The sequence below is a fragment of the Glandiceps talaboti genome, chromosome 12 (genome assembly GCF_964340395.1).
Source record: "Glandiceps talaboti chromosome 12, keGlaTala1.1, whole genome shotgun sequence".
Lineage (NCBI taxonomy): Eukaryota > Metazoa > Hemichordata > Enteropneusta > Spengelidae > Glandiceps > Glandiceps talaboti.
This window is the reverse complement of record NC_135560.1, coordinates 24779934-24804716: the sequence shown is the minus strand read 5'-3', so window position 1 is coordinate 24804716 and position 24783 is coordinate 24779934. Positions and strand designations below refer to the sequence as shown.

The 24783-nt window shown below is 35.7% G+C and overlaps 1 protein-coding gene across 1 annotated transcript in view; it reads left to right on the top strand.

Moving 5' to 3' along the window:
* The first annotated feature begins 1055 nt into the window (after nucleotides 1–1055).
* Nucleotides 1056–24783, top strand: part of LOC144443162 (gonadotropin-releasing hormone receptor-like) — a 37585-nt gene continuing 13857 nt past the window's right edge. Inside the window, exon 1 of the mRNA XM_078132528.1 lies at nucleotides 1056–1583. Within this exon, the coding sequence (XP_077988654.1) occupies nucleotides 1056–1583 (528 nt within the window). The remainder of the gene's footprint in view (nucleotides 1584–24783) is intronic.

The window sequence follows — 24783 nt, the reverse complement described above, 5'->3', positions numbered from 1 at the left end:
AACGGATTAGGGGATGGGTCGCATTTTATGTCACAGATCGACACGGCTTTATTTCCCTCCCCCTTTTAATTACTGAAGGCTCCCTTACTTAATTGCTCATGCATTTCATTGATATGCTATGATATTACTTTACAATGATGGCATTGGTGGGATGTGGTAGCATTATAAGGATTTGGAACCGGTGGCAGCGGTGGGAACATGCCAAAATCGCAAAATAATGAAAAGTTAGATAAACAGAAATGAGTCAAAGTAAAATGTGGCCTTCCCTTAATTTCTATTTCTACAATATGGCTCTCCCCAAGGACCGATTTGAAAAATGCTACCCGCCCTCTAATTCCCCCTTGTAATTACTGAACGCTCCCTAAGTATGATTTATATTCATATTCAAGACAATCAATCACCGTTTTAACTGTACCATTGCATCTATGTGAAAAAATACAAAACACGTTGTATTTGCCTCGAGTGATGTGATGTGAATGGCGTCTGAACGTTACATGCTTTGACAGAAGAATGACATTTGTTCAACGTTTTATCTTTTCATTTTTATTGAAGTTAACACTGCGGTTGATGGCAAGAAGATTTACTGAATGTCGTAGCTGATAAGTGTACATTACTACAGACAGCTGACACATTGAAGTCAACTTAATCCAACGTCAATATCACAAAGACATTTACTGTCAGTGCCGAAAAAGACAAGCGATTTTCACTCTTGCCATTTAAGGAGAGATTCCCTCACCGACGGAAAACGAATACGCTTGAATAACTGTAAAATATATTCTTCTTTCTACTTCAAGAAAATGTTTATCTTTGAAGAAACGTCTGTTTAGAGGACTACCCAGGAAGGATACCATCACGTATGGAAAAAATGACCTTTTGCGACTCTGATGTAAATAACAATGAAACGTTATCTTGACAACTGGAGTTCAGATAGTTTCTTTTCCCTTAAAGGCACATCAGTTCAACCACTCAGTCCATCTAAATTAGAAGACATTATTACGGAATCTTCGAAATAAGCCACAGAAGAGCCTACCACGCAGATAGAACAGCTATTCACCATGACGTCTAGTTCAGTAAGTTTTGAAGCAGGTACATTGGACAAAGTGTTGTACAGCGATGATTTTGGAAACTGCAGTGCCAATATTTCATATTACGAAGAACCGATGCCATATTTTGACGATGTTGCTTTGGCAAAAGTCATCATTTGTTGCGCTATGATTTTCTTTTCTACAGTTGGAAATGTAGCAACGTTCATTACACTGTATAGATTACGACGACGTAAATCAACCATTAACACGCTAATACTCCATCTGGCTATAGCAGACCTGACCGTAACTTTCACCCTCATGTTGTCTAGTGCGATCTGGTATGGCACGGTCAAATGGATGGCGGGAAACATTATGTGTAAACTGGTGAAGTTCTTGGTTATGTTTGGTCTCTACCTGTCTACATTCATTATGGTGTCTATAAGTATTGACCGTTACATAGCTATTATTCATCCACTGAGCAGAAACGGAGGACCACGGCGTTGTCGAATCATGATCATTCTTTCCTATGTATTCAGTCTTATCTTCAGCGTCCCTCAGGTCAGTCTACTAAGTTGTTCTTCAATTCTGAAGTCTGATATATTATGTGATGTGATGAGATATGATGTGATGTGATGTGATGACGCAACGTTACGTGAAATATGATACATAACATAATGATATGACTGCCATGATGTGATATATGATATGACATAATATGATATCATGGCACGACAGACATATATTCTATATCATATATTATATCAATCATATGTCAAATATCATAGATTATCATATGTATCATAGAATATAATATAATATCATATATTATATCATATCACCCTATCATTTCTCTTCTGAATTGGCATAATGTCACTTTTTACCTCCCGTAATGGCACGGGAGGTATTAAAATGGCGATGTCTGTGTGTCTCTCTGTCTGTGTGTGTTTGTGTGTCTGTGTCTGTGTCTGTGTCATCATTTTCTGAAAAACGGCTGGCTCAATGTGAAATTTGGTACATATAATGTTAGGGTTAATTTCTAGACGTGCTTAGTTTTTGAGCGATATCTGTTCATGTTAATTAGGTCAATTTCCATTTCAATGAAATCAACTAATTAAGATCTTAAGACTATACTTTAATTTCAATATAATTTAGACTATTCGTTAAACATAACAAAGTGCATCTGTCCTATAAATTTTGTTGATATACCTTACAGTGTTAATGAATAATTTGCATAATTACTTATTTTCAGTAATTAAGCAATTTCTTAAGAATGCACAATTTCAATATAGTTTTTAAATGTAGTTTAAAGACACATCTTTTTAGACAACATTTCAAGTGATTGGTTTTAACTTGTCAGTTTTTATACAATGCGAATTATTTCAGTGGGTCAGCTTTACACTTAGTCCCTCTATGTGTGCTGTTATTTTCTTTACTTATTGCAATTTTAAACACCCGTCTTTACAACGCGCTGAGACGCACGTGTAGCGCGTTTTCTTACAAGAAATAAAATAATAATAATTAAATAAATAATATAGTAATCATAATTTTTATAATAATCATGTTTATTTGAATATTAACCACCCTATCTGGGGTAGTTTGTTATGCTAAGTTCAAAAAGGGGGTCATGTTATGAACATCTGTTGCCACGGTAACCAAAATCACCATAATATGTTAATCATTTTTCTAAAATTTAACATAAAACATTGAAAAAAAGATAATACAGTGAAAAAAGGTCCTTGTATTAGACATGTATGAGTTACTGCTACCTGGTGTAACATAAATTGTATAAAATTGGATAGCTGTTTCCATGGAAACATAGGGTAGATGTGAAAATTATGTTCTCATTATATACACATACATCTCACAAGTAACATAAAGCTGATAAATATCTTTTTATTTGCACTTTGACCCTACTACCAAGGGTAGTTTACCATGCTGAGTTCAAAAAAGTGGTCATTTAATGAACATAAGTTGCCATGGTAACCAAAATAACCATATTATGTGAATTTTTGAATTAGACATAAAACACTTTAAAAATTTCAAATTTAGGAAAAAACATCATTGCTGTTGGAATGTACGTGTTGGTGATATCTGTTGTAAGTTAAAGTAACAAGGTTTCATGATTTTTGAAATTATCTGTACCAAACTTATGCGATTCTAAAACTCTAAAATCACCAGAATAAATTGTAAATACCTAAAATACCAACAGTCCTTGAGAATTCGATCTACACAACTTGGTTCAGTCTTTCATCACAAATCTCCAAATGTGTACACATACATTTGAGTACAAGTTGACATAGGCGACTCGATACTGTATATTGTTCGTATATGGATAGAATTTTAAAATCCAACAATTTTTTGAAGATCGTCTGCTGCTCTCCAACTGACATTGTATAGTGACAACTCGATGTACGTACAAGCGTGTGTATGTATTTCTGGGTTCCAAATTCAGACGATACTAGACATAGGATATCATTCATGTCATTGGCAACATGTGGCACTCAAGGCAGCATCCATTGGTACAGGAATATTGATAAATTATCAAGAAATTTTCAATCATGAGGCTTGCTAGGCATCCAGTGCGAGAAATATGGCGACTGTTACACTGTGTGCGCGCGAGGTGAATGACATCACTAGAATGTAATACAATGTAGCTTTTGCATTTTCGTATGATCATACAAGTGAGATGGACAATGATAGAAACCAACCCACCAGCTTATTGTTTACATAACTTTGCGACGACGAGGAATAATCATCATTAATTTAAACGAAGTTGCTAAAATCATTGATGACTTAAAAACAGCAAGGGGTATTGCAAATATATTTTTTCCAATATTTCATAGATGAATGTTTAATATGCAGTGTTTTTCGGAGTGTCTGCTGATCGGCGCCTGTTACCAGCACGTTGTGCTGGTGACATGTATGAGATTTTTATGACATCAATTTGAGGAGTATTTCTATGAAAAATAAGCACTGGTTACCTTTGATAAATGGTTTCCCAAGTACACTGAATCCACAGGACTTTAACGATGTCTAAATCGCGAGCAAGCGTGAAACTGAGATGACAGTGGGGAACGGTTATTTTCGTGTACTTTCTAGGGAATTGCATTAACATATATCCATGGCCGACACACGTATTTGATCTAAAACCTGTTGGTCTGTATCTCTTTGTAACGTCGTCGTCGTCGTCGTCGTCGTCGTCGTCGTCGTCGTCGTTGTTGTTGTTGTTGTTGTTGTTGTTGTTGTTGTTGTTGTTGTTGTTGTTGTTGTTGTTGTAAAGATTCACTTTGCTTCATCGTACATTACAGTATGACAAGTTGAGAACTACACGTCTGTTTACATGCAATACAGGTCGACGTCAAAATGTGCGTTAGTAGGAGTACATTACACTGTGTGGTTAGTACCGTACCTTGACCTCGTTTCCTACCTAAATATGAATTAGCACTTACGATTTTATGTGCAAACTAGTCCGAAATATGTCAAGTCACAGTCAGTTACACTCACAAACTCTAGTGGATTCCTGAGGATTTTTTCAGACTGATCTATGTTTTGTTCACAGAACTTCTAATACTATATACAAATTATTTAGACTTCAAATTTTCGACTGGACACACTCCACAGTATAATGACATACGTTCGATTTGAATTATTTAAAAGTTGTTAAAAGTTATTTAAGTGTGTATAATTAGTAAATAAAATAATACTTGTATTTATATTCATATACAGAGCAATTGCTAAACTCCAAAATGTCACAACTTGAAGCTTGAATGAGAAATGTTGCAAAATTGGTTGTGTATTAAAACTCGAATTCAACCTTTACACCTGCTATACAATAACCAAAAAGTGATATTCCTCTAAACGTCTTCCCATAACTTGTCATTATTATATATTATATTATAGCATTACCAATTCCAGTGAATTTTGTGACGTCATCGCTGTACATTATTACTGATAATGTACGCCGTTATTGGGCATCGCGGCCCCGGAACGAGCATAACAATACAAGCTTATGTACGTACGTGTGTCGCTAGGATTAGTATTCAGCTTCCGGGCCGAACATGTCAGACGATGTTCAGCGCTGTGTATATTATACGTTGTTTTGCGTTTCTCGGGCTACAAATTCACTGGAATTGGCAAAACTATAAAATAATAACAATAATGTATGCCCTCCCAGTCCATAATGGACTCAAGCAAACTTTCCACTCCATTATGTCGTTCAAGGTTTGCTTTCGTCCATTATGGGTTGGGAGGGCGTACATTATTGTTTGAATATTTAACCCCATAACTTGTAATAATAATAATAATAATAATAATAATAATTTAGTACATATCTTAACCATTAGAAGACGCATACGTCCTACAAAGTTTGTTGATGAACCTTACAGTTTTAATGAATAATTTGCATAATTAGTGATTTTCGGTAATTAGGCTACATCTTAAGACTGCATACTTCAATTTCAATATAATTTAGTACATATGTTAAACATAACAAGGTGCATATGTCCTATAAAATTTGTTGATTTCGCTTAAAGATTTAGCGAATAATTTGCATAATTATCCCTAAGGGAATTGGAAAACTGCCCTCAGTGGCCATCGGCTGTCAATTCCATCAGAATGGAATGAAATCACTAGACACGACCCCAAAGTTTACGTGCAAGATGGCGTCAATAAATCAATGGTGCATTGTACATTTGTGAGACGACGCGACGGCAACGCTAGACTAAAATCATGTCTTAGAACTATGACATCATACTCAGTGATGTCCATGCATAAAACTTATTAATTACATTGAGTTCGACTTGGCTCTTGCCGCCCCAACGGAGAGATGCAAGTCGGGGTATAAGGTCGACGGCGTCTTTTACTTGTCACGTTGTTAGAATGTCATGTTCTGAGAGGAAACTCTTTGACTCTTTGGCATTCAGTGTAAATCTGGTTTCATTATGGCGAAATGAATCGTACTCGGTAGTTTTGCAGCCAATGATATCGATGTTGGTACGATCAGCATTAAACGTTGTAATCGATGTCAGTTGTGCCACAACGCCATTGGAACTATTTTTGTGTACAAACACAATGTAGACATCTGGCGATTTTCAAGAGACAAGTTATATCCATGCCTTGTCATAAAATATTCAATCCTTACAGAAGCGCCCAGAGGTGGATTAAAATTGTCTTCTCCTGTCGTATACATGATTGTGTACTGAAAACCTGTCTTCGTCATAGTGAATTTGCTTTTCAATCAGATGATCGGGCAGTGCAATTTATTCACATTGCCTTATTGTACTTGAAATCAATAAGGGAAAATATTTATTCTCAATTTGTTACGTAATGTTCTTCAGACAACTTCAGTTTGTAAAGAGGACTGGATAGATCACCTAGTGGCTTATTCACAATATGGCTATATACCTAAAGCATACTACACTCCTACATATGACATAATTATGATAGAATTGTGAGATTACCCAAACAATATTTTTCACATTCGTTATACCCCTGACCATAGCTCGCTAGCTAGCTGTTAGGTGACTAGGATATCTAAAACAGTTTCTCACTCCATTCAGAATTTGATAATTGTATAAGTTATCACTATAAATTACGTGTACATCATAATATCATACAACACAACACAACACAACACAACACAACACAACACAACACAACACAATTCGCTACTATGCCGAAAACATACAATTATTTGTACGACTGGAATATAAAGCAGACGAAAAAACACGCACTTATATATATAAAAATGGAATGCATTAATAAAAAAATCAAGAGTAAATCATAGTTTAAAAATTTCATCAGAGGAGTAAAGTGACATGGTCGATTCACTAAATCCCGACAGTGTTAAGTAAGGAGATAAATGACTACCAAGCTCTGTTGGTGTTTATCTTTGGAACGCTATAGCGCTGGCTGAATGGTAATACCTAAAACTCCTGGTGATGCTCGTTAAGATGCACTAGCTGCAACTAGAATTATTTTTTAAAATGTTTTGTTAGATATACTGACTTAATTGCTCTATCGTATACCTTGTACAGTATTGCATCACCTGTGAGTAGTATATTCTCTATACTACTCCTGTGGGTAAACATACTGTGTAGTATTACACATGGTATGGGGTGCACTATATCCAATCAAATTGATTTTAGGTCCGCTCCCAAAAATCAACACCCTAATGAATAACAATTGCAACTGAATACAATACTATTTATTGATAAAATGGACGTACCTCTTTGAGTAACATGTACAATGTCTCATTATTGATATTTTATATTGTTGGTTGTATAAAAAAAATAACTCAGTTACAACTATAGTGCAGGTTTAATGCTTGAAATGGCCATAAATAGCGTGAGTATACGGAAAATGGAGACGGTTCGTGATTTGACATCATTGTTTACTTCTAAGTTTATATTTATGTTACGTTTAATTTCAATTTAGATTTTATACTGATCATAATTTTCTTTGCACTTTTAATTTCTTTCCATTTCATTTCATTTTCATTTTCAATGCCACTGAAATTTTAAATGTCATTTGTTTTCTTTTCCATTTCGGATCCGTTTTATTTCAATTATGGAATCAAAATAGAAAGCAAAATGAAAATAAGAAGGAAAAGGCGAGCTCGATATGTTAGACGTGTTCATCTTGTTGTAGCTAAGACTTTAATAAAGTAGCCACGCCAACCAAACCGCACAACGAACTCAAAGTAGCAATGATAATAACAAAGAAATATTACTCAGAGAGAGAGAGAGAGAGAGAGAGAGAGAGAGAGAGAGAGAGAGAGAGAGAGAGAGAGAGAGAGAGAGAGAGAGAGAGAGAGAGAGAGAGAGAGAGAGAGAGCGCGCGCACGCGTTTATCACATGTAAATACATATTGCTCCAGTTATTGCACTGTGGTGGTACACTGTAGTCTGCATGTACCGAATATGTATACATGTATACAATAATTACTTAGATTTGTTAGTGTGTGTATAAGTGTATATATATATATATCGTCAGCCATCGGCCGTAGAATTTCCGACATATCATCCGACGAACACATCTTCAACCAGGCAGCCCCACTGTACCAAAATGCACTAAAAACCAGCGGCCACAAAGAGAACATCACGTACACCAGCACCCCGACGCAGAAAAACAAGAAAAACAGAAATAGAAACACCATCTGGTTTAACCCACCATACAGCAAAAATGTAGCCACCAATGTAGGCAAACGATTCCTCAACCTAATCACAAAACATTTCCCAGCAGACTCTAAGTTACACAAAATATTCAACAGAAACAATGTCAAAGTCAGTTATAGCTGCATGTCAAACATGGCTACCATAATCAAAGCGCATAACGCCACCATCTCCAACAGCGAAACTAAACCCACTCAAAAACCCTGTAATTGCAGACAGAAAGACACCTGCCCTCTGAACGGCGAATGCCAAACGGAAAACATCGTATACCAAGCCACCGTCCACGGAAAACAAACAAAAGTATATATCGGTCTAACAGAGAACAACTTCAAACAGAGATACGCTAACCACAAACAGTCATTCAAACATGAAAAACACGAAAACAGCACAGAACTATCAAAACACATTTGGAAACTGAAAAGAAACAATGAGCCTTTTTCCGTATCCTGGTCCATCAACAAGAAAGCCCAAGCATACACCAATAAAACAAAACGATGCAACCTGTGTTTAACCGAAAAACTAACTATTATTAAAGCAGACAAAAGCTCCACACTAAACAAAAGAACTGAGTTGATATCCAAATGCCGACACGAGAATAAGTTTTATTTGTCCAGCTTCAATAGAGCATCTATCACCTAAACTACTAAACCCGTTAACTAACGGAACATCAAAGCCCAACATGGAACAACCCGCCAACACTTACTTGTCCGCACCCAATAACCCACACAATAACAACCAACACCTCCACACATACAACACCTACCCACCGACACAGACAATAGTGATGGTATTTCTATTGTCTACACTCTATATATACAGCACACCCAGAGAGTAGGCCTCAGAGTGTCTGATGATCGCAATATGCGTGAAACTCCGAGTTACACCCAAGAAAGAGTTCCAGTACTACCAAAACTATATATATATATATATATATATATATATATATATATATATATATATATATATAACTCGGTGAGTATCAATCTGCTAAGACAGTGCTCTATACCGCAGTGGCAGAGCGTAATAGTTTTGGTAGTACTGGAACTCTTTCTTGGTTGTATATATATATATATATATATATATATATATATATATATATATATATATATATATATATATATATATATATATGAATGTAAGTGTCTCGCTTGAGAGAACAGTGCTCGATGCAAGTATTAGTAGCAGAGCATTATAGAATTAATTCAAAAGGATGAATAAAGATGTAATAAGTCGTTACTCAGAGTTTCACGGTTCGAGCGATCTTCAGACGACTATATTAGGATTGTCAAGGTCGATACATTATACACTTCATGTTTGTATGCATATATTGCGTAACAAGATGGTCGGACTAAACTATTTCTTACGGGGGTTAACGTTTACTTCTATAGTTTGCGAGTGAGTATTTGCCTTCATCGTGACATTTCGAGACCAGCTCGGATTTTTTGTTCAGTAGCATACTCTTTTCAGCATTGATTACAGATAGTTTCTCAGTTAAACAGAGATTAGAACGTTTCGTCTCACTTGTATAAGCAGCCGCTTGGATGATGATGATGATATCCTACTTGATATTATATGGCTGGTTTCTTTCCTTCAAATTCCAAACTTGATTCTCAAACCACAAACATACATTTACTCATAAGAAGCTACAGTACAGCACAGTATATCTATATAGACACACACTACTATTACACCCGACGATCCTTCTGGGTCTAGCGCACCTTCTTCAAGCTATGACAAAACACACGATTACTAGCAACTGAACTACGCATGTACGAACAAAAGGAAAATAAAGTCATGTGATCAAAGGGAAATGTAGAATAAATTAAATGGTAAATAAAGAACATGGTCAGTTTTGTAAGCCAGACAGTTCATATTCATTAAGTCCATGGGGATGAAGGGTTCCAGCTCTATTAATCCATATACTTTCTAATTGTTTTGTAATATCAGTATCAAACCTTTGAATAAGGCATGGTAATGTAGCTGTATGAGCGTCGTCTTGTTGAGAATGTCCCGGTGTCCTGAAATGCGATACCACATATGGAGACCTGTCTGCTTTGTTTGTCCTGATATTGGAACGATGACCATTGAGGCATTTGTGGAATGGTTGTGTAGTTTTACCGATATACAATATATTGCATGTCCGGCAGGTGAGGCCGTAAATTACATTACTGGATTTGCAGTTCATCTTTGATGGGGAATGTGGCTGTGGCTTTGAATTCTTTGGTATGTTGTATAATAGAGCAACAATCACACCTTGCAGATTTACAAGGTTTGCAGCCGCACGTCGTCCGGTCGGATTTTGTGTGTTTAAGGTTGTTCTGATGTAAAATTGCACCTACTATACCTACATACATACATACATACATACATACATACATACATACATACATACATACATACATACATACATACATACATACATATTAGATTAAATGAATAAAAGAACGACTGACAGGACAATATGACATACTTATGGTGCTTAGGATAATACGTAGCTGGCAATATGTGACTGTAATTATAAAAACCCACAACATTCCGTTTATAGCTACACATACGACAATAGTTAGTTCACTGCATGATATACATATGATTGTGTGATATGTGATAATAGATCATTTGTCAGGTTCGGGTTTTCATAACTTACAGACATTGATATAATTAGATCACCGCATTGCAGCCAACAATACATATGAGTACACGTCCACTTGGGGGCATTGCTTGATATTGAAGTACCGTCGACGGTTTACATTTGTAATGACTCGCCATTAAATGAAACAGACTGTATATGTAATAGTATTTATTAGATCTTTTTAATTGACCACCCTTTAACTCACTTTACGCACATTTTACGGGACAAATCGCCCTCTTTCATTTGCTCGATAAAATTCTCCCGGAAGTAGATTATCAAAATGCCTGATTTCTATATATCACCAAAGTTATATCGAATTTCTTTCTGTTATAGTTCATTAAATCAACAAAAGGTCACAAACAGCTATGGCGTCAGCTTATTGATATTACCACCTATATTTCAGCTACAGTGCCATTTCGGATATCTTCGAGGCAAATTCAAAACTGGTGCTTTCTTTGAGATGTCAATATATTTGGATCACTACTGTAGAAAATGTTGTTTAAAATCGTGACGTTATGAATCGACTGAACAAATCGACTGCCGTATCCACAAAATACCGTTCCAGCATGATGTGACATGATACATTCGTTACTTTTGTCACATGTACGTTTCGAGAACTATGTTTAGTTCTGGACACAACTCGAATCCAGAATTTAACTTTGCAATCGGAAACTAAGCGTAAGTTTTGCAATCGAAAATAATCCAAGGAATTCAATGTTTATATCTTGTTGTCTTTGGTGCATCCGTCTAAATTTGGCTGAGGATACCCGTAAAGGTCTAAAATAAGAAAGAGATCAATTCAAGCAGACAAGTTTCATTCGCACGATAAAATCGGTTATCATTAGACTTAAATGATGCTTCTTTGGATGATGTCTCCCGGGGGTGTTTTCAAAATGGAAGCCTAGTCTTCCTTTTCTGAATTACTTTCAAAGCACCAATTGTATTTCACCCGTATACAAAACCTAAGTAAAACTGTCTAAATAGATGTCTTGCCTGTCTGATATTTGGAAAATAAAGATACATAGTAAAATAATTTAATCTCATTCCTAAATGTGTAATATTTCTAGTTTGATCATAACGCAGTTAAATAGCCGTACTACGGACTTAGGGAGTGTACAGTTTTAACTTCCGGGGGGGGCGGAGGATTATCAGGGGGGCTACCAATTTTTCTCAAGAAAAATTAGGGGGGGGGGGGGCTAAACAAAAATTTCACTATTTGTGAGGGGGGCCACAAAAAAACCCCCTAAACCTGAATGTCAGGATGGACAAGTGCCAGATATGTATATAAAATAAAATATAGGCAAAACCCAACACTTGACTGTGCACAATGTCCTACAGAAGTAGCATTTAACATGGATTGATGATAAAACAGTGCACAAACCTATTAAATCACTATATTTGTATTCAGTGAAACAAAAATTGACCGGCGACTCTGCCACTTCTCAAGGTAACTTTCCCATGAAATTGTGTAGGACTTGTTTCATCACAATCACTGTCTGAGATATCAGCCGTGCTTGAAGTTTCAGAGTTATCAGAAAAACAATCATCACTGTCTATAACACCTATTATAGCATTTTCACTTTCAGAGTCACTACTATTTGTATCACTGATGTCTGATTTGGTATGTACATTACTTATAATGTAATCAACTAAACATAAACCTTCTGTAACAGTTCCTACTTTTCAAAGTGTGAGGTGATATTTAATATTCACTTGGTAGAATTATTTTAATTCTGAAATTAAAGTTTGAAGAGATGTTTTCATTTTATCACCATGGTAGGGTTCAAGTATTATATGATAGCTTTTGTGAGTTTGAATTAAACACAAAATTATTCACAGGTGCTGGGTGAGGAATGTATTCATAAAAATCCATGCATTCATAAAAATATTATTCAACCCTTTGAAGTGATACATGTACTCCCCCCCCCCTCAGCGCATCAGTTTACTAAAGTCTCTTGAAATATAGTCCAGAAGTGTTTTATATTTTGCGTAGAGATAATATGAATACTATAATATAGGAAGGGTCTTAATATGTATTTCAATCTTAAATAACATGTTTTCCATTTGCACTGCAATTATAAATGTTTCTAAAATGTGTAATTTATGAAGTGTTTAAATTAATAATAAATGATTGTGTGACCAACCACTGCAAATTAATCCTAAAATTTGAATATGTTCACATGGAAAAAAGTTTCCTCATGGTGCAATTTTGCACTATTTTTTCCAAACCTGTGATAAATAAGTAATATATATATATTTACTTGTTCATTTATTTGCTAATTTATTTATGTCAGTGATGGGCTAAAAATCCAAGAAAAAGCGTAGCCAGACCAGTAGTCTATTCTGTCACCCCTCAGTTGTAAGTAGACATCCTGTCAGCCAATTTAACTTATAATAGTCTTTATTTGTGATTTTATGAGTGTCCATGATTCAACAACTTTGTGCACTGGTTCAATTCTGAAGTAAGTATAAATATGGAATAAGTTAATACATGTAGCAACTGCTGGCAAATCTATGTGTTGCTGTATCTGTGTTTCATCTGTGCGTAGTTTTGTTAGTGGTTTCAGGGGGGCCATGAAATAAAAACAAGAAGTCTTAGGGGGAGATAATTTATACCAGTTTCTGTAGGGGGGGGGCACCAATAAAAATCCCTTGCTTCATTAGAAATCCTCCGGCCTCACCCTGGAAATTAAAAATGTACACTCCCTTAGCTGTATATAGAAATTGCTTGTATAGCGTAAAGAGTAAGTATCTAACCTTTTACAGTTGATTTACTAAGTTCTTTGTGACTACTTACTTCCTGCCATACATTTCTTAGCTAAACCAAGGACCCTACTCGAAACTGTGCAATGTACTTACACAATAAAGCGAATATCACGTCATGTCCAAAATCTGAATTCATAAACAAAACAATGAAAATGAAAATAAAGAATGTACTGTTCATAATTCCTGTACGGTCAACCTTTTCCAGGGCAGTCTTGTTTGTTCAGTAAATATAGATTAATACATTTGATACGATTTGCGTCTGTGAGGGCATTAATGAATAAGTAAACAAATGAAACAGAGGTTCGGTGAACTACAATTAAGGTTAAAGTTAGAGTCTACAAAATTGAGAGGTATGTACAGTCTTCATCGATGCATAGTTGTAATTTCAAGATGTTTCCATTGTCCATTCTACAAATGGCAGTCTGATACAACCTATAGCATTTCAGCGTCAATGAATGCAACACGTTGCGTGCAAATGAGCCTGGTGAATCTAAGTCCAGATGTAGCTTTGTTTTTAACGACGTCCCAAAAACCTGGTAATGTACAAAAGTGATTACAGTATAAATCATGAAGATTCCCTTCCTGATTATCAGAATTACCTAGTTTATGCTTCCCTCTGAACTGACGTCTTTTTGTTATACGCAGTTGTATATATAGTATCAAAATGAATTCAATGTAAGTGAAATATTTATTTGTGATTGTTGTATTAGTCACAAATGAGCAGTCTCAATACACATGTGGCCCATTTAGAGTACATTTTCTACCCAAATATTTGTAACGATGTCACACATATAGTAGTCGTCAGGATCGCTACCCGGGGATCGCTATATTCCTCAAGTGAAGGTGTATGTTGTCAGGTGTTGTTAAATTGTACCCAGTCCTTCTACCCCACTTTTGTGTCTTAATTAATGATGGTGCATTTCAACTTAGGCAATTAATTCTTTTGCCGGCGAGGAGAGCAGTGCACTGAATAACCATCTGTTGGGGAGGGAGCAGTTAAAACCTTTTGTAGTGAGAAATTTGGAGAAAATGATACATGTTGTGAGGGGATAATATGTCAAATAACCATGTGGTGCATTCAGGAGTGGATAAAAGGAGCAAGTAGATAGGCACATTTTAGCATATCACAGTGAAAGTACGAACAGTTTTCACTTTCTCCGCTAAGCATAAATTGTACCAAAGGTATATGAGAATAATTTCTGAACATATAACGTGTGGTGATGATTGCGTAATATTGACCTGTTGGCTGCATCTAATTACTCGTATTACATTTAACTTGTTTCAGTAGTAACAAATTTGCACAGCACAATCTCTCAAATAATAATAATAATAATAATAATAATAATAATAATAATAATAATAATAATAATAATAATAATAATAATAATAATAATAATTGAATACTAGTATATAAAATAATAATTTTAATAATTTAGTTCATTACTACAGGGGTCATTTTAAGAATATCCGTTGCCATGGTAACGAAAATCACCATTATATGTGGATGTTTTCCAAATTTTGACGTAAAACATGGGGGGAAATGTAAAATATGTAAAAATGTCTTGCCTTTAGCACTCTTCTCTTGGAATTGATCAAAGGATTACTCATAACGACAGCATTTAAGACTAAATGCACAGGCAGTGAAGGCTAACATTAATATAACCAGGATATTGTTATCCGATGATTTAGGTCATTTTCGTCATTCTCTATGTGCATTGTGACATTACCTACAGTACAAAGCTTCATTTACCGATCACGTTGTTAACCGTTACTAAGTAAAATAAATTACCATGAGTTAATAGTGGAATAAATTAATCTCCCTGAGAGGGCTTTTCTACATAAGAGGATTCTTGCAAAGCCATGCAATTACTTGCCATCATGCATGTAATTGGAAAATGATCTAGCGCTTTATGTGGTGTTGCCGTCAGTCATGAAAAGCGTGTGTGAGTAGTATAGTTAATAGGAAAATCGTACGTCTGAAAATTGACTTGTCTTCCCGACAAAAATCGTTCAAATATAGGTTCCAGACAAACGTTTGTATTCACAATTATGCCAATACATTTTTACTTGAAAAGGGTTATAAAAACAAAAACAAATACATATATGACTACTCTCACTATATAGATTAGTAAAAGTCACGTATGAATATAAAAAAATGTGCTTAATAAAATGTAGTTATTCTTTCAATGAGTATCTTTAATATAGACAGTATATTCTTGTTAATCTAATACCAAATCTAAAACATCTAAGGTTTGAATATCTTTCGACTCCAGTTTTATGCTTGCTTAGTAAAAAAATACAAATCAATTGCTTATGGATATTGTTTGGACGTACAGTTCATCAAACCTACCCCTAATACGAATAAATGTCTATACAACCCCATTGGTGATTAGATATCATACGTGTGTATTAACCTGATCACGAGGTAGACTCCAGAATATCGCCTTGTCATCTAGTGCGTTTGGGCATGCAAATGGAGTCAGCAGGTTGGAAAAGGTAGAACAAAAAACACAATTTGTAAGATCTGCTTGTCTTATTTTCTAAAGGTTAACGATGATGAGTGGGTCCGAGAATTGTCTCGTGGTAATAGGTTTATATTCAATTCTGATGCCTTAGGCGTTGTTCTGAACCACGTCGATTCAAATTATATCATTAACACAACATTACGGTATCGGCATCATATAAGATATTAATGAAAAACAATCCCTGCCCATAGGTTCTCATTTATATTTCTTCCCATTGTGATTGTTAGCTTTTCAGGACAGAAAGTAGTCAAAATATTTAACAAAGTCCAGTGATAGCTTTTTATGAAATAAGTATGGTGGATAAAGAATACCAGTTAGGAGTGTAACTCAAACAGGATCTGCAAGATCGCTTTTAGTTCTTCTAATTAGTCTGTACAGCTCGTTAGTAAGCATAAAGTCCTTTACAGTAATACTACCTTGTTTAACTTATGGTTTCATCGATATTCTTCTTCTTCTTCCGTTAAGGATCAACTTTATAAATGAAGCCTCAGACTCTGAAAGTTTATGTGATGTATGCCTGGCGTGCGATATAAATTTAAAAATAAATACATAGACATAGACATAGACATAGACATAGACAAAGCTAAACTTCAGTGTCACTGATGGCATTTCTGAATGCATCAGGAGTTGTTTTGTGTACAAAAGGGTTAGAGAGATGATTCCTCGTGAGGGACATGTACTCGATGTTTTGGTTGAAATGGCAAATCAATTGCGACAAGATGATTGCGATTCTTGTAGAACATCGTAAGACTGGCAATATGACGTTCAGCTAGTGTTTTCCACTGAAGTTCGGAAAGTATTTGACCTACACTAGAGTTGTGTTTCTATACCGCTGTAGGGTAAGCCATGCAGCACGCCTTTGGACCATCTATATTTTCTTTTTTTAGTTGACTGTATAGGGGTCCCACACAGTCTGACAATATTCTAATAGAGGTCGAACAAGTGCGGTATCTGCCTGTTCCTTTAATTTTGGGTTGTTGATGTTGCGACGAAGGAAACTGAGAATATTGTTTGCTTTGAGTGTAATATGATGTTGTTTGTTAAAGATGATAATTTTATCACATTGATTGGAAAAGAACATATACCTTGTAATTTGGAAGGAGCATAGAAGTCCCATTTCAATGTTGCAAACCGTAGCAGTAATACTAATCAATATCATTTCATCATGCGTTGCTTCATTGGCGTGGCAGTGTTTGTGTGATTGACCTAAAGCAGCAAGCAACTTGTCACTGTTTGAATGTCGTGTTGTAATCACTCGTCGCTGATATTAGGCTTAATATTCGTCGTAATGCAGTCTCCTATTTAGTTTCTGGCCATGTGAAACGACTCTCCAAGGTTACCGTCCTAGAATTAGCTAAGATCTTTAAGTATGACCTGTCTGTTTACAAGTAGTGAAGTACATTGTCCTTCCTTTATCATGCAAAGTACATGTATGTGAAAGTGGCTATGGAAGGATTACGTCCCTCTCAAGTGTTCTTGGCACATCCCTTTATGTTGTATTAAAAAGACCTGATACATGTATTTGTCATAACGCACACAACATACACCAAATAGTCACTCCATTCGATGACAGCTAGTTGTTGTTGTTGTTGGTGGTGGTGGTGGTGGTGGTGGTGGTGGTGGTGGTGGTGGTAACTGTATCGACAACATTTCGGAAAAGGTCAGAAAAGGAGTCAAGGCGTTTGACAACAGTACTCCATAGGCAATTATCTAGTAAACAGGTAGACGACAACAACTTAATGAATGCAACTGTCGATCATAACGATAATATAAATATTGACAAATGACGTTATTTGGGCGTTCATAATTATTCAAATAAACGTCGGGAACTAAATAAATCTTGAACCTCAAATATTATTCTTTTTAGCTCCTGTCGTGATCTTACATCGAGCTTGAGGGCCAGAAATCTGTTATTTCAACATCGTTTTCAATACCATCTTCTAGCACCAATATTCACATTTCCTAGTGAACAGTACATCCGGAACATCCATTGTCTGTTTGGCTGTAGTACATGTGATATCTGTGCCTGTATTAGGCGTTTTTCATTTTAGTATCAAATGTACGTAAGTTAAATCAAACAGTTGTACAAAAAAGTTCAACTTATTCAAATTAGGAATTAGGGAATGCGTCGTATTTCCTATTGTTGCACCACATGTATGGCTACAGAAATTTGATAGCGTGAAAAGTGAAGTAATTCTAAAGGAATATTATAAGACATTTTTATAATAAGGAAGAGCAAGTATATAGAATACGGATGTAAAGTAGGCCCTCAGATTCATGTATTACAAATAAACGAAATCAATTCTTGACATGTTGTTTGGAGATATATACTTGGCATTCAGTGAGTATTTAAAATCAAACAACAGCTATCATCAAATCGCCATACATGTTGAAAATCAAAGTGTAAGGGCTTACATATAATAATGACTTGATACACGCAACAACGTGATAAGAGGCATAAATAGAAAACGAAAAATTATTTGATTGACTGTTGTTGGTTATATTAACAAATTATCGATGACCGCGTAGACAATTATGTTTGAAGACAATGTACAGTAACTCCGATGTTATTTAGTCCAAAACTCCTTGAAATACATTGAAAGATGCATTCGATGAAATCTTTTACCCTAGGTAGTGTCATGATGTGCAAATTTGTAAGGACTTAAAATGTGAAACCTATGCATACACAATAGCCGATTTCCGGGTTCTCTTCGTTGCTATGCGACGCGGCGCCCTCTATCATCGAATAGCTCTCGATTTCGTCTGCAGTGTGGGGTTTGATTTCTGGAGTGTTTGGAGTTTTCCAATTGAAACAAGACAAATAATTAGTATGGATGCAGATACTGAAAAGATGAAAGTAGTTGAGCTAAGGAAGGTGTTGAGAGGCTAACAAGGCAAAGTTGGTATCGCTAATGATACGGAGGATATACTCAGAGAGTCGGACGACAATAGGCAGGTTACTCTCCCACCTCCGTCATCTGTAAAATCTTTGGATGAAAATCTCAATAATTTGACGGATGATGAATTAGCAGACATTTTCATTTATTTACTGTCGATGTGCGGATGGCCTCCTGATAAACTGAGGAACTACAAGAAAGATGCCGACCAAGTGGCATCAGCCAGTTGCACCTGTGTCGCGTAAGTACTGAAGTAGCCTACGTTAAAAGTTTATCACTAAGCTTTGGTGAAATACAGAAACAAACATGAGCTTAAACACTGTTGTTGATGATCTCTCTGACATGACATGGCATAAACGGTGACGTGTATGCACAGGATCAGCTGGTCATTTGCTTACAGTTTCGTAGAAACAGTAACCGGTTTCGTACGTAAAGAAATCATAATTGTAGTCAAAAGTAACATTCTAGACGTTTGTCGGGGATTCCCTTTCAGCATTACACCATTTGCAACATTGTCTATCGTCTATCTATTCTAGTCTAAATATATATGTTTTGTTTTTGTATCGCAGTGGGTATGGATCTATAATGTAAACATGGCACATCCGTACTGTTTAGTCTGCAAGACCAGACGTAGCCTGTTATTGGGACAAACCAAGACAGGAGTCAAAACCAGTGGAGGTCGATGATTTGGCTATTCACCACAGTTGTGTACAACCAATTCAGCCAACTACATCATAATAATAATAATCTTTATTATCCATTTGTTAAAAACATATGGAAAATTTCCTTTTGGCATCACAGGTCCTAAAAACACAAGCATCACAAAGACATATATACAAAAGTCAATCAAATATCACATACTGTAAAAGCTCTATAAAATACGAAAGGTAGAATTACTGCAGCTATTGTAAGTGATGTTGTAAAATGTAAGGGAAAAAGAGAAAGGGTTGATGTCATTTCTTTGATAAATATGCTGAGATACATAGAAAAGCAAAAATAAAGCAAACAGGATTATGTGCATGTAAGGGTTTACCCTACGTGGTGGAAGTCCTGATGATCTTGTTACGTGTGTATGTTGTCCTCCTGGTCAGTCAGAGTATGAAGCATGCTAGAAACATAGGAATGACTTTCTAAAGGATGCAGCAGGAGACCCTCAGTATCGTAATGTATATATCTTGATGAAAATAATGAAGTGAGCCACAGTACGTAAAGAGTCTGCTTGGTATATACAAATTCAAGTTCAGCTTGGATGCACTGAACGTCAATGATGTGATTTTGTGTTATACTCAAGCGAGGGAATTGCTGTTGACGGGATATATTTTGATGAGATATTTTGGAGGTCAACTGAAAAGTTGCTATCCACATTTCATAGAGCAAATGCCATAAACAGGATAATGCAATTATCAAAATTGTAAAGATGTGTGATATAAGCCAATCTTGTTCTTTATATGTGTTATTTATCCATTTCGTTAATCATAAATAGTAAAGTCATGGTATATAAATGTACATATTTTCAAAGGACAGGTTTGAATTACTAGTAGGAACGAATTGTTTTCGCATTTTCATTCGAAGTGTAGAGTATTCATTTTGATGACAATAAAATGTAACATTTCTATATTTGAATAATCTAATTTACTGTAAGAGTCGACATGACTACTTTGTAAATATCAGTACATATATTTACACAATACATATAGCAAATGAACATTTTCTCATTGAAACGTATGTCCAAAATCAAATATTTATAATTAACCAAATGAGTTGTATACGTGTTCCTGATATAAACATATTGTCAGTGTATTTATTCTGCTAGTTCTATCTGTTCAATATTCTAATAACTTTTATAATTTATCAAATATGTTAATTTTGATGAAAAGGTTTTGCTATACATGCTATTTTTACAATAACTACCTGTTCAATACATTTTTGTGCATTTTTGTAGCAATTGCCAGAAAGTACACATTGTAACTAACAAAAGAATTAAAATATCACAATCTCACAAATAACATGTGTATGTATAATGTATAAAGTATATAAATAGAGGGTGCATATATATGTACACATCATACATATACATTTTCTGGTAGTATATTTACCTATGTTTGTCTGTCGATGTCGATCCCTAGTCACTCGGGGCTGAACTGTGTGGGGAGTTTCTACTTCAACTTCTACTCCAACATATCATCAGCAGGAATCATGACAGGATGTTGATAATTGTTGATTTTGTATGAAAACATCGTTGGCAGATAGCGGTTCTCGATTTTCGACTTCCCTCCAAGAAAATGTCTTGAACACACCCTTGAATGACTTTTTGGTTCCAAATTTGGTTTCCTTCGCATCGCAAACGCCCACTCCTTTCGTATTTTCTGGTATCTTTTGGTCGGAAATGAATGAGAACATATCCTTCATGAACGGATATTTGTCATATTGTTGCCGTTGCACATAGGCTGAATTCCATCCAGGCGCATTGCATTAAAAGTGTGGCACATACAGACCAAACTCAAGTCAGATCGCGAAAAGATTTGAACAGCGGTGAAATATGTCATCTGATCGAGCGACTGTATGTACATTCAAGGCTTTATCAGCTGTAAAATCAACCCACACTACATACGAAATTGATTTCTCTTCGCTGTGTCCCAAAGCAACGACGAGATCACGGAAATCAGCTATTGGATTCATGTATGCATTATTATTTGACTTTATTTAAACTCGGTAGTCTGTTGAGCCAAAGGCCCTTCTCACACAGTGTCGAGATAAAAATATTCAATATATACATTAAAAATACCAAGAAGTAAAAATGAAACGAATACAAAGGCTGTAAAATGCCAAAAGCCAGAAGAACAACAAGACGACAACAAAACTAACGATTTTCTAAAAGATGAAATTTACATTAACGTTTAAAAGACTGAAGAGTTGTGCAGGATTTGACATCAACACTTAAATCATTCCATATTTAACACCATTATATCTAAAACAAACTCTTCTTAAAAATCTGTGTTCTGTGTCTTGTAATGTATAGTTCATCTCTGGCTGCAGCACGTGTATTACGAATAAGCACTTCTTGAATACTTCTAAAATCATTGAGATAATTTGGAGCCATGCTATTCTGGACTTTGTACATTAAAACGGTGTCATTGTAAATGATTCGTTTCCTAAAAGAAAGCGATTGTAGAGACTCAAATGAAACATGGCTTGGTGTATTGAAATCAGAATCTAAGAGTACTCTTGCAACAGCTTTCTGTAGTCTTTCAATACGGAGTAAAAGTGTATTGGAACAATGTCCCCATACGTTGGAACAATAGTCAAAGTGGGGTAATATAAAACAATTGTAAAAAGTAATCTTTGCTCTCTAAGTTAAAAAAGTTCTAATACGCATATATTGAGAATATTTCAATGTCTTATTAAGATATGTTCTCGTTGAATCTGAATGAATCCAAATCAGATTCGTAATCAGAGTCACTCTTTTCATAGAAACACTATTACAACGATAGCTCCCACATGTAAACACACGAAGGAGAATACAAGGAAATACTAGTTAAAGGAAATAATAGAATCATATGAAAGGAATACATTCAGTAAAAACTCTTATACGTAACAAATGATGACTAGGTTATTTAATAAAAGATAGTTGTTGGGACTAATGGCTATTTAATTGTCGGTGTCCCTTCTGAACAGGACTCTTGCTATATGCAATTCAACACGATGGTGAGATGGCTCTTCTCGATTACATTGTATGATTTAGTATAACAGCAAAGTGTTAACTGTAAATCGCTTTGATCACGTGTACCGACAACCTCTCTGTCCTTCTTATGATCCTACCTCACTACTCTTTCTATTTCCTGCCTGTTCGTTTTATACCTACATAGCAAACATTTCTAGTGAGAGCAGAGCTACAGGAAAGGAAGCGGCAGACGTAACTCTGCTAAGGGATTTAATTCCCTTTCAAGTGTTTGTCTTCTTAATTGTGTTTGCACCCCGGCTAAGTTTGCTGAAAAACTCGATGCTCAAATGTTTGTATTTTTACAGTGTCTTTTATTGCGCCTTTAACACAGTCGTGTTCTGGATCATACCCTATCAATCAACAGAGGACTCTTTACCCACGTAAAGATAGACAGTGATTTTAGCACCAGTTATAATCATCGTTATGGACTTCAAAATCATTGCTTAATACTCAGAAGATTTGAAAGATTGAAATGATCTAAGCCTTTCAGAGAAGTACCGGTGAGCAGTAGCAATAGAATGAAGTGCTCAACTATGGGTACAGTTATATCAGAACTTTTGCCACATGTTTGGATCATATTTTACATACACAGTGTTTGAACATCATTGGTATAACGTTTGCATATGTAGTTCTGCCAGTATTACAGAATTTAATCAGAGACCCGTGTGATGTGACACAATCGACTGGGACCAATCTGTATTTTGTCCTAAAATTAATTGTACCTTTGGTGTAATATCAAACAACTATAAAACATAGTGTTTTGGCGATGTCATCAACGTTGATTTACTGGTTTTGATCAAAGGTTTAATTATTTGGTAAGCTCGACCTTGATGTTTTTCAAAATTAACGAAATTAATGAAATTAAATTAACGAAAAACTAAGAGTAGATTAGAAGAAGACCTGGACTCAAACCAAACAATAATTGAGATCGTCATTTTCGGAACGGAAGCCATAAACGTGCCATTTTGTACTGATTCCCAGTTTACGATGGTAAGTAAATTATCTATCGTAAATCAATCGGTAGGCAGAGATTGGGATTTTATTGAGCCACGTCAGCCTCCCTATACTATATATCTCTCTATCTATCTATCTATTATCTATCTAGCAAACGTATAGCGCCAAATATCTAACTTTAAGTAAAACAATGTTCAGTGGCGTTTAGACTTAGAGTTACAAAGAAGATGAAAATGCTCTCTGAAAGAGCGTTTTTTGAAAATGTTGACATCGGAAAATGTTTTTATATCCAAGGGTAGCGAGTTTCAAAGCACTGGAGCTGCTGAAAAGAAGGAGCGGCAACCGTAGGAAGCCAGATTCCATCTGGGTGTGTGCAGAAGGCACATTTATCCAATGAGCGAAGAGTGCGTGAGGAAGAACGAGGTCTAATGAAGTTCCTAGGATATCGAGGAGACAGTCCATTGAGGGCTCTGTAAGCAAATCTTTGAACACAATACGATGAGGTACTGGAAGCCAATTTAGTTGCTTTGGATACGTTGTTAGCGCTGTAACTGAGCATCAGGCAAGACATATAATAAAACATTGAAAGTCCAGCTTTGAAGATAGAACAGCATGGACGAGGGTGGCACAGGAATCCTGAGAAATGTATTTTCTGATATGTCCAAGTTTGCGGAGGAGGAAGAGAATGGCACGGCAGGTGGCACTGATATGTTGTTGAAATGTATAAATTGTCATCAACTATAACACAATGTTTCTCGCAGATGAAGTAGTTTCCATAACACTTGAACAGATGTTGATATCAATGAGAGGCGATGGCGAATATCAGATGACTTCCGTCTTAGAATCGTTCAACTTCAGTTTGTGTTGTGTCATCCGGCACATAATATCGTTGACACCTTCTTCGACATAAGATACGGCAGAGGTGGTATGGATTTCTTAAAAGAGAAGTACAGTTCACTGCCATCAGCGAACTGTGCAATACTAGTATACATCAATAAATGTTGTCTAAACGTGAAGCATGTCGTTGGGAAATTACGTTTTCCCTTGATAAAAGAGTTAAGCGATTTAATTTTTTCACATTGTACCCTGGTGCAA